Genomic DNA, 17,592 nt, shown 5'->3' with positions numbered 1-17,592 from the left:
CTCGAGAGCTCCCCAAATGCATGAAGCTCGGGACAGCAGCCGTGTATTCGAAGAAACTCCCCAAAAGGCTTGAAATGCTATATCCGGCTGCTGGATATAGTTATTTGAAAAAGAAAAGGTAAAGAGGGCTCCTTTGGAGCAAAGGGTGAAACAGGTTCCTGCGGGAACCCGAGCAGAGTTGGCTTGGGCTGTGAATACTCCTGCTTGAGTAGAGACTCGGGGAGACCCCTGCGGGGGTCAGAGCCATGGGGTGGGTGGGAATCCTGCTGGAGTCATTACAAGGGAAGGGGAGTCAAGGACTACGGCTGGAGAGGGGGGTGAAGGGGGGCAGGGGGGGCGGGGACTCCAAAGGAGAAATTTGCTCGAGGAACACTCCTTGCGGAGATAGAGCTGGGAGGTGGCAGCACTATATATAATTATATATTTATATGAAACATATAGATATATAAATATATAATGGGGTAATCTAGGGCCTTGGGGGGGCGTTTTTACTGACTCTTGCGAGAGTCGAAGCTCTTGGCTCGCCTGCGGGAGAGAGAGCTGTATGTGCCATCTCCAGCTGGAGTCGGGAAAAGGAATGGTCGGTGAAGCCCCAGCTGAAGGGGGAAATGGCAGTTGGGCGATGACCCCTGCGGGGGTCCGGTGCTCGGGATTAACTCCGCGGGAGTTAGAGCTTGAGGGTGACAGCACTATATATAAATATATATTTATATGCGTGGGTGCATATATATATACATATATATAAATAAATTTAAAAAATAAAAGATAAGTGTGAGAAATAAACAAAAATAAACATAAATAAAAGCTAGGGCCGGGGAGGGTCGGTGACATGACTCGTGTCACAGCTCGGGGTTGGGTGAGCTATTTAGTTGCTCCAGTAGGAGTCGGAAAAGATGAGGGGGAGGTGAAGACTTCTTACTGGAGGGTGACGGGCGGTATAGGTGCTCTGGGGGTGTTCCTGCGGGAACAGAGCGTGAGGGTGACAGCACTATATATAAATTCATATTTATATGCGTGGGTGCGTATAGATATAAATTTATATAAATAAAATCAAACAGAGAGAAAAATAAATGGTGCTATACTATATGTCATTATGGAATGACATAATATAAAAAGCTAAGGCCAGGGCAGTGAGATGATTCCTGCGAGAATCGAAGCTCGGGGTAACGCCCCTGCGGGGGCCAGAGCCATGGGGGGGGCGGGGTCCTACAGAAGTTAGAAAAGTTGGGGGGCAGTGAAAACTTCTGTGGCAGCGGCCGGGGGGGGCGGGGGTGACAAGGGGGCCTGGGCAGGGAGAGAACTCCTACTGGAGTTAGGTGAGTGAAAAGGGGGAGAAGGCTGAGTGCAAATCAGCTGGAAGGAAGAAAGGAAGCTAGATGGCTGGGTCATGCCCGCGCCCTTGGGAGACTGGGTAGTTCCTCTGCCCTCGGGAAGCTGGTATGGTTGGGTCGTATTCTCTCCCTGGACTAGGCCCATGCCCTTGGCCGCTGGGATTACTGCGTCTGCTGGTGAGGGTCCTCTGAGCTTCCCTGAGATGGCTGTGGCTGAGTCAGATATAAGATTTGAAGGCGTCGGGAGACTACTTTCCTAGTGTTTGTATGTGTTGTTACGATAGCCCTTGTGTGCTGCTGTGGTGGTGGCTCCAATTCTGAATGAGTGACTGGATTATGAATCTGGTGGGAAGCCTGAATGGTCCTATGACTTTAAGGTGTTATGACAACGGAATGTGTGGATGTGTTGAGCAGTGAGAAACTGATGAGGTGTTCTGGGGTAACTTAAAATGTATAAATGAATGCTGACGCAAATTGTGTATGCTGTGGTTATGGGATTATCATCTTAAAAGGAGAGATGGAGTCAGCTGCGGCTCTGCTTCTGATACCAGTTTCTGAAAATAAAGCAAAAGAGAGTCAGCGATTTCCTATGCAACTAGGAACATGTACAGAAGTTTTTTTTTTTTTTTTTTTTTCAGAATGTATTGACTTTATTGCCAGTTAGAAGCGCATTGGCGGCCCCGATAATATACCCCACGAAGGGGGCAGCATCTGTGTAAAAAGGATATACTGAGGATGAAATTGGATAGCTAATAAATGAATGGCTTCTATTCCAGCGCTTAAGGAAGGAAGCATAAGCAGGTCGCATGCTTTAAGCGCTACCTGATGGTTACGAACCTTTATGAATTTCATTTCTGTTAAACCAGGAGTCACCAAATATGGTACCGATGGGCACCAGATAGCTCACGAGGCTCTCGTGTGTCGCTCACAGGCCTGTTCTAAAATAGCTCACCATGACACCACTTACAAGTAAGCTTTCTCTAATATAGAAGTAATCATTTAAAAATGTAAATATTTGCAAAGATAAATAAAATAGTGTTGCACGTTGATATATTAATTACGGGGTATTTCCTACCCTGTTAAATCATTGTTGGTAATTTTGAGAGAATCATAACATGATCAGTGACTACACCTGGATGAATATTATTCATTATTAAAAAATAACCAAAAACTTTAATTATAATTATAAGTAATTTGAGCAATTTGTTATTTGAGAAGTGTTTATCCAACTGGTAGCCCTCCACGTTAATCGGTGCCCGAAAGTAGCTCTTAGTTTCAGAGGTTAGTGACTCCCGTGTTAAACGCTAAAGACAACATTTTGAAGAAAGCTGAAAACCTGTAACCATTGACTTTCACAGGAAGGAATAAATACTAAGGAAGTCAATGCGGCTGTCCGTAGTGCCCAGCCACAATTCATGACACTTCGTATTCTGCTGCGCCGCGGAGCGCTATTTGTATAATTGATTAGTTTATTTGATAAAGTATGAATGCTTGAGTCTGGTGCGCATTAATCTACTATTCTCTGTCGTAAGTGCGTCGCGTCACCGCGCCGTCGGCGCCTCTGGTGCGCGACGCCCTTCAGGCAGAGTTTGTTACGGCCAAGATCGGATTTAGATCATTTCTCTTCTATTCCGGAGATTGCTGCTGCGAGATGAAATAGGTGAGTGACGAAAAGGCATCCCTGCGGGATAATGCGCATGTGTGTTGATGTTCTAGATGGAGAGCAGTTTATGCTTAGCGTGATATTTCTTCCAGAATATAAAGGGGACTAATTGTCGATTTATTCAAGTAGCTTATTAATGCTTGAAATTCTATCACTCCAAATTGATGCTTAAGAATTCTATAGAAGTGCTTAAGCCGGAGGTTCTTCCGCAATGAGAATGCAAATATTAGAAAACCGGTCACTAGTTTAGCTGGGGGATATTAGGGAGAGAGAACGGGAACTTGTAGGTGAATTACGTGCAAACACCGTAGTTATTGGCGAAATCCAGCGGATCGTTTTTAAGCATAAATGTGTGGGCTACTTTTGCATCCGAATGTTAAACGGACTACGAAATGTAATTGTGACCTCCGATTGCCAGATATCGGGTGGCGGGTGTAATGTTGATTGCAACCGAGCGCTGCAGCCGTCTAGATTAGAGAGATTGCTTGGTTTATAACGTGATAATTTAAGCATATTCATCTGGCAGAATCATGCTGTTAAAGCTGAAAAAGGCAGAATTATGAGGAGATGAAAGAGCCGTTATTAGACGTTTTTAGAAACGTTCTAATGTCCATTTCAGTAGGGCTGGTATGGATGTGCTTAACAGGGAATTGCTCTGTGATTTCTGGTGTAGTGTTGGTGGACGACTAGTGAGGTTGTGGGAAGGGAGCGCCGAGATCGGCTGTGCTTCAGTAGATGAAACCTGGAATGAGAAATTCAGAAAATTAGGTCAGTTACAAACGTAATTCAGTAAAAGCATAAACATATTGACAAAAGTCGACAAGTAATTTCTATTTTATAATAGAAAATAATCAGCAGTAGCTGCGAGCTTGTAAAAATGAGAGGGGGAAAAGCAATGATACGCAAGGTAGAGGGGCGGGGTGCGTAGGTGGTAAGGATCGCTGAAAGAGGAGGACTGGAGTGTGCACTGGAATCGGGAGCTGCAGGATGGAAGAGGTGAGGTGGGATTCCCAAGAGTTGCTTTATTGTCCGGGAGATAGGTTTTATCCGTGTTTAGAATTATGATTGCTGCAATATGTCCAAATCCAATATTGCTTTTTAATCCTTTCCTTGATTCTCCGGGGAGGCGGAGAGATTGCGGGTTTAATGTCTGTTTAGGATAGGGGGTGTGGCAGGAGCGTGTTATGTCCTGGGGGTGGCGGTGAAGACGTGGATTCGCAAGTGTTTTGGGTTTAATGCAGCGGCTTTGAATTATGGTCCCGGCGTCTAGGAGTTTGGAGGAGTTCAGTGACAGTCGTTGTTGGATATGAGTGACACATGATGATGCTGGAGAAGGTACGTAGCGGAGCTGGGGATTGCATTGTGATCTGGCTGGAGTGGATAGGCCTACGGCCTCTCGTTGGAGCCTCGGTCTCGAGCTGACTTTCATGCTGGGCTGGTTGTTGTTAAGACGGGGCTGGTGTTTCAGGGAGCCCGGAGCTTTCTTTCTTGTATGTAGCTGCGCTGATGCTGTTGTGATCTCAGCCGCCGTCGCTGTTGTTGTTGTTTTTGTCATTTTTTGTAGTTGCTGACGATGGTATTAAAGGTGGTGTGGTATTGTAGTTGAAGAATAGTAGGAGATGTGGAGGATCCGTTTTGTCCGTGAGTAACTTTTGGAGGAGCTAGAGCGGACCTGTCGTTTGTTTCTTCGGAAAACGAAGATAAGGGAGTAATGTCTAGCTAGGCTACTTATAGTGGGTTAGGATAGATCTGATTGGCTAACTAATGAGTGTAGATAGGTGGCCAGCTGCTGTCAATTATATCACGTGCTCCTCTCGAAATTAGTTTAAAAACTTCACTTATTTATATGCGTTGTAATTGTAAACAGACTTTAAACGTTGATTTTTAGCATTGGATGTATCCTATTTGTTTAATAAAACAAAATAATTTTATATATTTGATCAATGATAATAAAAGTTTAAGTTCCTGAAAGTGGGGAAACCCCTCTAGCTCTGTTTTTCTCCATAATATGTATGAATTTTTCCTCAAAGTGGCAGATGACACACTTGCATTGAAATGCTTGTGTCTCTTGTTTGGAAACACAGTCATCTTTAACAATTCTGAAAAGACAGTTATACTAAACTATTATGCTTTTAGACTTTTGTTTAGATACCTTTAGAATGGGTAAAACAGCTTGAGTGTGATTTTTTTTTTTTTTTTTTTTTTTATACTGTTGCTGGTTAGTCTATTCAGTCATATCAATGTTGAAGCAAATTTATCAATTGTGTAATGTATTATATAAATAGGTTGCCATCAGAGTAGCTTGGGTATCTGATATAAAAAAAAATAGACTTAATTGAACGCATACTTTATCTTCATACACATTTGTGGGATTTGTGTGCATCTTGTCATCAAGAAATGCTCTGAAATGTGCTTAAAACAGATCCTGTTTTGATTGGCAGGCTGCTGAACAAGTGGGCTTCCCTGTGATGGTGAAGGCATCTGAGGGCGGAGGAGGAAAAGGGATCCGGAAAGTCAACTGTGCAGAAGACTTCCCCAACCTCTATAGACAGGTCAGAGTAGATATTCAAGTCAATCAGTCTGTGAGGTTTGTGTGATTTGTAACTGCCACAATTTATTTTCATCAACCTTCTTCCAAACTTTTTAGAGAAATAATTCACCTGAAAAATAAAAATTATTTCATTATTTACTCACCATTTACTTGTTTCAAATCGGTGTGTTTCTTCTGTTGAACTATCAGTAGGGTTGGGCGATATTACTGTATACAGTGCATCTATAAAGTATTAACGAATTAAACAAAAAGTGAATGATTAGATATTTTTTAAAAATTTAGTTAGTCAGCATGCTTTTACATTCATTCCCTACTCATCAATATCTCTTTTAGCCTTATATATATAAAATATAAAAATCTACCATAATATACCATGTTATAACCTGGTTTGTTAGTTCGTTGAATTGTATTAATGACTTGCAACAACCCAACCAATCTAGAGTTCGTTTTAATCAAGTTGAGACAACCTCAGACCAGGCAGTCTCAGATCAATTAATTAGACGCAGATCAGTGCATGATAGCGGGGTTTACATAAAGTATACCCAAATAAGCCAAGCTAAGGGGCAAACACATCATGTTCCGAAACATCAAGATGTGAAACCACCCTTCAATATTCATAAAATTAATTTTTAGTATTTATTTGTATTTTTTTATATATTTTTTTCCTTGGTGTTTACATATAATCTATAATTTTTTCAGATTTATGTTTTCTATCCTGGTTACTTATTTGGGATAAATTTAATGTCTGTGACAAGATGTTACCTTAGGAATGTTCACTCATTTTTTTAGGCACAGCCGTCCAACAGCTTGTTAACGCAAATTTCTAATCAGTCATTTACATGGCAGAAACTTAATGCAATTAGGCATGTAGACATGGTCAAGACGATCTGCTGCAGTTTAAACCAAGCATTAGAATGGGGAAGAAAGGGGATTTAAGGGACTTTGAACGTGGCATGGTTGTTGGTGCCAGACTGAGTGTGAGTATTTCAGAAACTGCTGATCTACTGGTATTTTCACACATAAACATCTCTAGGGTTTAGGATCAATAGTCTGAAAAAGAGAAAATATCCAGTGAGTAGCAGTTTTGTTGGGCACAAATGCCTTGTTGATGCCAGAGGTCAGAGGACAATGGCCAGACTGGTTCGAGCTGATAGAAAGGCAACAGCAACTCAAGAAAGCACTCGTTACAACTGAGGTATGCAGAAGAACATCTTAGAATGCACAACACCTCCAACCTTGAGGCGGATGGGCTACAGCAGCAGAAGACCACACCAGGTGCCACTCCTGTCAGCTAAGAACACGGAACTGAGGCTATAATTCAATAGTTGGACAAAATAGTTGGACAATAGAAGATTGGAAAAATGTTGTCGGCTCTGATGAGTCGATTTCTGCTGCAACATTTTTATGGTAGGGTCAGAATTTGCCATGTCCATTCCTTTATATTTACAGTGCACCCATTTATTGATGGCTACTTCCAGCAGGATAACGTGCCATGTCATAAAGCATGAATGATCCCAGACTTATTTCTTGAACATGACAATGAGTTCACTGTACTTAAATGGCCTCCACAGTCACCAGAACTCAATCCTATAGAGCACCTTTGGGATGTGGTGGAACGGGAGATTTGCATCATGAATGTGCAGCCGATCTGCAGCAACTGTGTAATAATATCATGTCAATATGGAGCAAAATCTCTTTGGAATGTTTCCAGTACCTTGTTGAATCTATGTCATGAAGGATTAAGGTAGTTCTGAAGTTAAAAGGGGGTCCAACTCAGTACTAGTAAGTTTTACCTAATAAAGTGGCCAGTTAGTGTATATAATAATAATAATAATAATAATAATAATAATAATAATAATAAGGTATGTCCACTTAAAACCTTGAAATGTGACATACAGTGGCATTTGCTGTTCGTCTAAAGTCCATATTTTGTTTACTATATTTATAAGGTTAAAGAAAAAATATACAAAGTAATCAAATATGATAAAGTCCCTTTCCTTTTTTAAATATTCAAGTTGGTTTTTTTATATAAAGCTCTTTTGTACATTTTCTGGAATAGTTAACTTCATCAAAAAGTATATTGTAAAAGATATCATTTTTCTGAAAAAAAAAAAAAAAAAGTTCATACTGTGAAATAAAATTTTGGTCATCCCGCCCAGCTCTAGTTAACAGGTTTCCAACATTCTTCAGAATATGTTCTCTCATATTCAACAGTAAAAATAAACTATTAATAGTTTGGAACCACTTGAGCATGAGTAAATAATGAGTACATTTACATTTGTGGGCGAACTCTATCCTGTTAATCATTTTTGCACATCCATTAAAGAACTGCAACTACAATACTGTGTTTTTGGTTTTACTCAGGTTCAAGCTGAGGTTCCAGGTTCCCCGATTTTTGTCATGCAATTGGCCAAACATGCTCGTCATCTGGAGGTTCAGATCTTGGCTGATCAGTACGGTAATGCCATCTCTCTGTTCGGCCGTGATTGCTCCGTGCAGCGCAGACACCAGAAGATCATTGAAGAAGCCCCGGCTACTATCGCTACATCAGACGTGTTTGAAGATATGGAGAAGGTATCATATCTTTAGGCCTCAGATTTGGCAGAAGTTGAATGATGATGTTAAAGTAAGGAATTGTGTCTGTTGCTATAAACCATTGTCTGGTATGTTTCAGTGTGCTGTGAAGTTGGCGAAGATGGTGGGCTATGTGAGTGCGGGTACAGTGGAGTATCTGTACAGTCAGGACAGCAGCTTTTACTTCCTGGAGCTCAATCCACGTCTTCAAGTGGAACATCCTTGTACTGAGATGGTGGCTGACGTTAACCTGCCAGCAGCTCAACTGCAGGTCTGTGTTTTATACCTTTAAGTTCGTTATTCGTTCCTCTATTCGTCATTCTTTCTTTTTTTTTTTTTTTTTTTGTTCCTGGTTTTAATACTTATTTATTTAATTATTTGTTTTATTTAGTTTTTTTTGTGTCTTCAAAGATAATTTGCAAATTTGTTCCCTTGTTTCTTTTTTCTCTAGGTTGTATGTAGTTATTTATTTGTTAGATTTTAGCAAAGAGCTTTATTGATGAATTGATCAATTTATTCACCAGAATTTAGAAAAGCCCTTCCTTCCTCCCTTTCCTTCCTTCCTTCCTTTCCTTCCTTCCTTCCTTCCTTTCTTCCTTTAGTCATTGTCTGATTTAATAGTGCTGTTTTATGGCTCAGCGTTAGTTGTGTTTGTTTGTTTGTTTATTTATTTATTTATTTATTTTTATCTTTATACCTATCTATTTGTTTATCTACCTGCCTACTTATTTATCTATTTATTGTTTGATTTCATTTATTTTGTTTTATTGTGTACTTATTGTTGGTTGTTTACTTTCTATGTGTATAAATAAAAATAAAAATAAAACTGTTCCTTGCTATTATGTTCATTTAAAAAGAGGGTTAATTAATGTTAAAAAATCACAACGTTGGATTTTAAATTTGTACGTTTTAGTAAATACATTAACTACATATAGGAAAGTATTATAAAAATTATTACAGTTACCAAAATCATAGTGGTCTTACTAGAAATTTATTAATGTTCTGAAAATTGTAATAGTGTTTTTAAAAATATTTTATTTAAAGTGTTACTTAATTAAAAAGATTAAAAGATTGCCACAGAGCATACTGTAAGACTCATTCAGGTCTCCACAATCACTTTCACTAGCAGCGTTTAGTGAACAATGTAAGACAGTCTCTGCGGTAGACACTGCTCACGTGACCACATGTCTGTGCTATATAGGTCACTTGTCTGATGGCAGTGTGCTTTAGGTCCAGTATGAGTGGGAGAGAGCTCTTAATATGCTTATGTAACATAAACGCTGCACAAAATGAATGAGGGGGAATTGAATGAAAAGGGCATTAGGGGAAGAAAAACGCAGTAGGAGGCACTCATTACTGAAAAAGAAAGAGTGCAGAAACTAGGAAAGTGTCAATTTGAAGGGATATCCATCTAAAAATGAAAATTGTTACTATTTCCTCACTTTCAGATTAGGGCTACACAATGTATCAAAATGATCATTAATAGTGTATGAAATATACATATTGCAGAGAAGTGCAATGAATGAAGTTAATTTTACGTGACAAGCATTTTTGTGCTGCACTAATTAATTGGTTATTCAAAGCTGACCTATGAGATGGCCCTTTTACTATTTTTATTTTCACTTCTTCCATATACAGTAGGTGTTTTTAGGGGAACCTAAAGTATAGCTGAAAATGTAGAATTTCTGGAGAGGTTTTCTGTAATTTCTGGTGTTGTAAAATCTAAGGGCTCCATTTTAACGATCTAGGTGCAAAGTCTAAAGCTCATGGTGCAAAATCATTAAGGGCATGTCTGAATCCACTTTTATTATTTTAAGGATGTAAAAGTACACTTTGCGCCATGGCACATGGTTTAACAGGGTTGTGCTTATTCTCCTAACAAATTATGGGTGTGTTTTGTGCATAACGTGCAATAAACAATCAGAGTCTCATCTCCCATTCCCTTTGCGAGTCAGTTGTGCTGCCGCATGGTACATTTGCTATTTACATGGCAAAAAAAGCAGTTAAACAGACCATCTGCATGAGGATAAAGATTGAGCCTCCTCAATTCGGCCTCTTTACTTTTACTCTTTACTTTACTCCTTTACTTTCGTGGAGTAAGGAAACAGTGGAAACACACTCCACTGAAGACATCTATTAGCGTATATATTTAATTCTAGTTTAAGTGCAAAGATTTCTTTCAAAACTATTTCTAAATTCAGTTCCAATTTCCAACAAACTAATAAATGAGCAATAATAATAAAGTGTCGTCAAAAGTTTTAAAACACGCATCTTATTCTTATTCCCCATATGGTGATGCATACGTCTCCAATACCTGACAGGTGGACAAATATAAACTTGCTTTTATTAAAACAAAAATAAATATGCATATTTCCCAGAGATGGGTTGCGGCTTGAAGGGCATCCGCAGTGTAAAAACTAGCTGGATAAGTTGGCGGTTCAATCCGCTGTGGCGACCCCGGATACCCCGGATGAATAAAGGGACTAAGCCGACAAGAAATTGAATGAATGAATGAATAAATATGCACAGAAATAATACTGCTAATAATAGTAGCATCATAATAAAAAAAAATTTTCATAAATAAACTGAAAAAAAGCCTCCCCGAGATGAAGAAGGCTTAGAGGTAGTTTTTTTTTATATCTTTGTAATAAATAATAATTTTTTGTCATATGTAAAGATTTTTGTGTGTTGCTCTATACCCTGTGTGTATTAAGCAATGTGTAAGCGGTACATAACTAACGTGCTCTGCGCTGGAATTTAAACCAGCTTTTAGATAGTCAGTGGCCTGATCTATTTCAGTTTCTCGAAATAGCAACTCCCCTGCAATGCGTCTTAACATACTTTCTTTATAGACCAGCACACCTATGAGTCCACAAAGCAGTGGAAATGGATTTGCTATTTAAACAACGTGGCACAAAATGTGAAAATTACTGCTGTGCTAGTCTGAAAATGGCAACAATTCTTGCCAAAAACGTCTTGCGCATTATTGCTCCGGGTGTATGATAGGGCCCTAAATGTTGCATCTTGACATTGTATTTTTAGATGTAATTAGCTCTGAAAAATATCCATTGCCTGCTTATTTTAATACAATCAATTTTTGAATTTTTAAATTGCTAATAAATTAGCATTTTGCGAGTTATATTGTAAGAAAAACGTTATCGCAAAACTCCATAACACTATAGCTTAGCGCATATTTTTCCAGCATAGTGTAGCCATTGTTTAGCCATTGACATGCACAGTAGGTAAATGTTTGCATTGACAATTTTAGAAAACATGAACTCATGTCTTTTCTTCTACATATTTAATCAAATCTAGAAGCGGGAATATCACAGAGATTGTGGGTGGATTTTTTTAAAGTTTGTGAAATGCAGTAATTATGTCTTCAGATGTTTGTCTGTTTGTGATGGTTTGATATTTGGATTTTCAGATTGCTATGGGCATCCCACTTCACCGTATTAAAGACATCAGAGTGCTGTATGGGATGCAGCCATGGGGAGATTCCCCCATTGACTTTGATGGACTCTCTACCACCCCCTGTCCACGAGGACATGTCATTGCAGCTCGAATTACCAGTGAGAACCCAGATGAGGTGTGTGAGTTTGACTGTTACTTTAAGGGTCGCAGTGTAAATATGTAGTCACTTCTGGTCTCAATCATGATTGCGCATTCGAAGGGGATAACCAGGAGGTTGTAAAGTAAGCAATAAAATGTCTCATGTTTCATTCTAATAATTAAAAGGTAAAAATTATCAAACAATTTCAGCAAGTAGTGTAATGCAATATAACATGATGTTTTTTTTTCCATAAAAGAAATATTAAACAAAAATGACTACGTAATCAAACAAAAAGTGTTCAAGGGTAGCTTAACTAATGTGTCGGTGCTCATTGGGTAAGAGATTTATCAGAATTGCAAGCAAAGGTAAGTCCAAGGCGCTTGAAAAATGTAGAAAAAATATTAAAAAGACTTTATTGACATGGCTATAAAACTGCACTTACATGTTTTGACAAACGCTTGCTTTCGTCTGGGTACATAGTTGCCCAAATAAGTGCTATTTTTTAATCATCAGAGAATACTGAAACCATGTAACTTGGGTAAATAAGACAACTAAGGCCTTTATCTATTTGGATGGTTTTCTTTTTAAATGCTCCTTCACATGACTAAATGTTTTGCTTTAGTTAATGTAAATTTAATTAAAATGGCGTTGATGTTTTCGAAATGTAAAGTTGACATTAATTTACAAATGGAGAATAAAAAAAGTCTTATTTCTAATACTATTACACTAATTGTAATAGAGACTAGACTATATAAAAATGTTGTTTGCTGTACACATTAAAACAGGGCTTGCCTCATACAATGAGTATTGAGAATACTAAATAAAGATTACAGAGGGGGAAAAGATTAAGTAAGGTTGGAGTCAGCTCCAAGTGGGCCATATAAACCTGGAGTTTTTATTAATTTAATGTCTCGTACGTGACACAATATTCACGTGAGTCCAATATTGTGCTTTATGAATGTTTACACCTGCCCCAACCCTAAACCTAACCTCACAGTAACCTGTTGCGTTTTATTAACCTCTACACCTACCTCAACCCTAGGGTTAAGTGGATAGATGTTGGCCGATAAACATCACGATACTGAGCTGGCATCACTATCCTCTGCCCTGCCCTCATCACAACAGCAACCAGCTCATGAAAAATACACACTTAGGCCCCATTTGCACTTATAAATCTTTGTTTTAAAATGGTATTTTAGAACAAAAACGATCCACACTGGCATTTCTGAAAAGTCCTCGTTCCACACTAAACGTAAATCACATGACAACAAACAACAAACATGGATCGTGTCTCAAAGTTGTTAAACGTGATATTTAATTCATCTTGTCTCTATCTAACGACTCTTCGGTCAGCGTCAGTACACTGCTTCAATCTTTAGCTATCACGTTTAGTAATTTTAGTAAAAACCTCAGATATACTGTTGGTTGGTTCCTGTTGATTGAGAACCTTTTTTTACCAACCAAGTTTGTCGACACAATTATAATGACGCAGATCACTCTGCCTATTCATTTCAGAGGAGTCCTCTGGAAAAAGTGATTGACAGGTGATAATTTGTGTATAACTTTTCTCTCTCTCTCTCTCTCTCTCTATCTCTCTCTATGTATATATATATATATATATATATATATATATATATATATATATATATATATATATATATATATATATATTTATGATTTGGTGATGGTTAAAACAAAGACTATAGGGATCAGGTAATTGAAATAAGGCAGGCTACAAATAATTAATTCATTATGAATTAATTAATTAATTATTCATAAATAATAAATTCACCGCTGCCTACAACAATGATCGACATCGCCCAAACCTACTCAACCCTAATCCTTTAAGTCCTCCCCACTTGGAGGTCATCCAACCTACTTGCGGTAAAATCCCTCCCGCTTGAAGGTCTCCAGGCTGCAGCGAAACCTACTTGAAAAGAATAAATCTCAGCGTTTGAGAATTAATATTTCCATTTCAGAAATATATGAACTGCTCACTGCCAGTTGTGTACAGTAATAACAATTAGTAAGTAATGGGATATTTTACTTCACTAAATATTAGAATGATTTCAATTATCATGTAACACTGGTTGCTGTAAAATGTAGTTGTATTAAATAAATCATCAGTAAATCAACAGTAAATTTAACATTTATATTGAAATCTTTTTAAAAAATCCCAATACTATTTTATAATTTTCTGAAACCTTACTGACATCAAAATGTGTAAATATTATAAAGTAATTTAAAATACATACCATGCAATAGGGTTCTATCGATGCATTAATTGTGTTGTCTTTTTTTTGTGTGTGTCAGGGTTTTAAACCCAGCTCTGGAACTGTCCAGGAATTAAATTTCCGCAGTAACAAGAATGTGTGGGGCTACTTCAGCGTGGCGGCAGCTGGAGGACTGCATGAGTTTGCAGACTCTCAGTTTGGCCACTGCTTCTCCTGGGGAGAGAACCGTGAGGAAGCCATCTCGTGAGTACTTCCAGTCATAAGCATCTTCATTTTTGAGATGTGCAGAAGTTAACTTTAACTACTTAAACTCTGCTGCTATTTGGGGATTTCCGCCTGGATTTTGCCGACCCAAATTTAAAAAGCTTCCCAAATCCACATAAAGAGGTGTAAATGCAAAAATTTGGCATCATTTTAAAGAAAACCCTTTGAATTTTCATAAAACACTGGAAACACCACAATTCATTCAACAACTGTTTGGCATATGAATATAATTCTGTAAAAAGAATGCTAGAACTGTATGAGCACTGGCAAGAGCTTTCATTTGAGCTATAACTTGTACATGTGTCATTAAAAAAAAAAATGAAAATCAACCAATGTAAAATACCCAGCTTGGGTATCCAAAATACTGTGTATTTAAGTGTAAATAACTTTTATACAGTGGAATACCAAAGTGATGCATATGTGCATAAAATATAGATTCTACACTTTCAAACGAAACCACTTACGAGGGTCTGGTGCAATGCTAGCCCTTTAAATCTGAAAGCGAAAGTCGATGATGTCACGGACCTGGTACCGGGTCCGCAGAGTTTAAGTGGTTAAACATTGAAATCTTTTCTTTGAATTTTTATCATTTTAATAAATGCTAAAATGCTCCTATTTTACCTTTTACAAAATGTTAGATAAAAATTCTCCAGAAAGTAGCTGTAAAATTTCAGCTCTAAATACCCATCAGATCATTTAATATACACTGCTGATTGTCAATTTTGTAGTTAGAGAAAAGTGTAGCTGTTTTTTATAGCCTGCGCCTTTAAATGCAAAGCTGGTTCTGGATTCTGTATGTATTCAATAAGAAAAAGCATAGAGAGATGTATTAAGGATTTTCTTGGCTGTGTCATCTCAGAAACATGGTGGTGGCCCTCAAGGAGCTGTCCATCAGAGGAGACTTCAGGACTACAGTGGAGTATCTCATAAAGCTGCTTGAAACGGAGAGTTTCCAGCACAACAGCATTGACACAGGATGGCTGGACAGGCTCATCTCTGAGAAGATGCAGGTGTGTGAAACTGCCTCTTATGACACTGCCTATCTGACACTCATGTACACACCATTTGGGCACATCATTTAAATCACCAATTAATGGCTTATGACTTCCAATGTCTTTAACTGTCTATGTGGTTTTGTCTGTGTGTGTGTGTGTAGGCAGAGCGTCCTGATACTATGCTGGGGGTAGTAAGTGGAGCTCTGCATGTGGCTGATGTTAACTTCAGGAACAGTGTGTCCAACTTCCTGCACTCACTGGAGAGGTTACAAATCATTTAACAGATTTCGAGAGCATGATAATTAAATTCAATAATTAAATTAAATTAAATTTAGTTTCATTTCATTTTAATTTCATTTGACTAAATTTCTTTTAATTTTGTTTCATTTATTATAATTGAATAGAATTTTATATCTTTTAATTTAATTTATTTTTTTTTTCTTTTAATTAAATGTAATTTATTTTAATGTCTTTTAATTTAGTTTCTTTAAATTATTTTATTTAATTTCTTTTAATGTCTTTTAATTTAATTTTAAATTTAATTTCTTTTAATGTCTTTTAATCTAATTTCTTTTCATTTTATTTAATTAATTTTACTTAATGCAAGTTAATTTAACTTAATTTCATTTAATTTCTTTTAATTAAATATAATTTAATTTATTTTAAATTAATTAAATTTATTTTATTTCTTTTAATTAAATTCATTTTCTTTTAATTTTATTTATTTTCTTTTACTTAATTTATTTTAATTTACTCAGTGCAAGTTAATTTAATTTAATTTCTTTTAATGTCTTTTAATTTAATTTCTTTTATTGTCTTTTAATTTAATTTCTTTTTAGAAACTTTTTTAATATAATTTCTTTTAATGTCTTTTAATTTATTTTAATTTGATTTAATTTATTCTAATTAATTTATTTTAATATAATTTTATTTTATTTTGACACACTGCTGTTTTAAGTTTTAGAACAGTAATGTTTTTAAAGAAGACTCCCTAAGCCTTCATTTATTTAATCTAAAAATACAGCAAAAACAGTAAAAAGTGATTATATTTTAACTTAAAAAAAACTGATGTCTTTTTAAATATATTTAAAAATCTAATTCTTTCCTGTGCTTTCAAAGCTGAATTTTTAGAATTAATACTCCAGTAACAAAATCTTTCAGAATACACTATAATATTCAGATTTACTGCAAAAAATTTTTTTTATTATTATTATTGTTTGTTTTCTTCGATGAATGAATATTTATTTTGAAAAAACACATTTATCTTAAATAAAACTATTTTGTGATGTAATAAATGTCAGTATAATCACTTTCGATCAGTTTAAAGCATCCTTGCCAGAGAAAAGTATAATTTTTTTTTTTATATTGTCTTCATTAATAAAGGGGAAAGGATGCTGAATCGTTCAATGTTTCAAAAGCTTCCTAAATTAATTTTATCAGCTTTAATTAATCTTTTGGATTTTTCTATTCATCAAATAATCCAAAACAAAATGAATTAACAGTTAATTAATAATAATAATAATAATAATAATAATAATAAATGTTTTTCAAATCTGCATATAATTATTTTTTTTAATTCGTACTGAACTATAAAAAAACATTTAGGACTAATAGAACATTTTATAAATTATAGCAATCAATATTAGTTTATCAAAATAAAAATGGATCGAAGATAATTCAGTATCACCCACCTAGCTCTAATCAGCATATGTTTGAGTGTGCACTTGGTGCATTGTTTGTATTGTAAGGAGATTCTCACCCTTTTTCTGTGTTCTGTATGTCTGTAGAGGGCAGGTTTTACCAGCACACACGCTGCTGAACACGGTGGATGTGGAGCTTATCTACGAAGGCACCAAGTATGTGCTGAAGGTGACCAGGCAGTCTCCTAACTCTTATGTGGTCATCATGAATTGCTCTTCGGTAGAGGTGGATGTTCATCGCTTGAGTGACGGTGGTATGTTGCTCTCGTATGATGGCAGCAGCTACACCACCTACATGAAGGAGGAGGTAGACAGGTAGGAGTCTGGGTGGAATTACGGGATAGAGGATACAGGGACATATTGTCATATATATATATATATATATATATATATATATATATATATATATATATATATATATATATATATATATATAAAGGGGGGGCCCTTGGATTTGTTATAGCCCCAGGGCCCAGTGTGTTCTTAATACGGCCCTGCTTTCAGCCATTATAAATCAGTTTTTCATTTCTGATGCTCTGTTTGCTAAATTAAACAAGAAACATCAATTATTAAGGTCATGAATAAATTAACATTATTTTTTACACCCTTAAATAATAAAACATTTTCTATATTATAAATAATTAAACTTAAAATGAAATTAATCCTAATTCATTTAAGAGACTGCAATAAGGGAATAATGCTAAAACACGTATTTGTTAGAAATCAT

At 36.6% G+C, this 17,592-nt stretch overlaps 1 protein-coding gene across 35 annotated transcripts in view; it reads left to right on the top strand.

The window, feature by feature from the left end:
- acaca (acetyl-CoA carboxylase alpha) overlaps positions 1-17,592 on the top strand; it is a 111,821-nt gene that overhangs the window by 18,200 nt on the left and 76,029 nt on the right. For all 35 annotated transcript variants that reach the window (XR_012405976.1, XR_012405975.1, XR_012405974.1 and 32 more), the window contains 8 exon segments: positions 5,436-5,546; positions 7,910-8,119; positions 8,220-8,390; positions 11,547-11,708; positions 13,986-14,149; positions 15,030-15,180; positions 15,327-15,430; positions 16,953-17,180. Coding sequence is in view for 32 of the 35 variants with exons in the window: in XM_073950518.1 (XP_073806619.1) it covers positions 5,436-5,546; positions 7,910-8,119; positions 8,220-8,390; positions 11,547-11,708; positions 13,986-14,149; positions 15,030-15,180; positions 15,327-15,430; positions 16,953-17,180 (1,301 nt within the window). In the remaining 3 variants the exon portion in view is untranslated.

Source organism: Danio rerio, chromosome 5, assembly GCF_049306965.1.
Source record: "Danio rerio strain Tuebingen ecotype United States chromosome 5, GRCz12tu, whole genome shotgun sequence".
NCBI lineage: Eukaryota > Metazoa > Chordata > Actinopteri > Cypriniformes > Danionidae > Danio > Danio rerio.
Note: the sequence above shows the minus strand (reverse complement) of the source record. Positions and strands in the feature narration are given on the sequence as shown.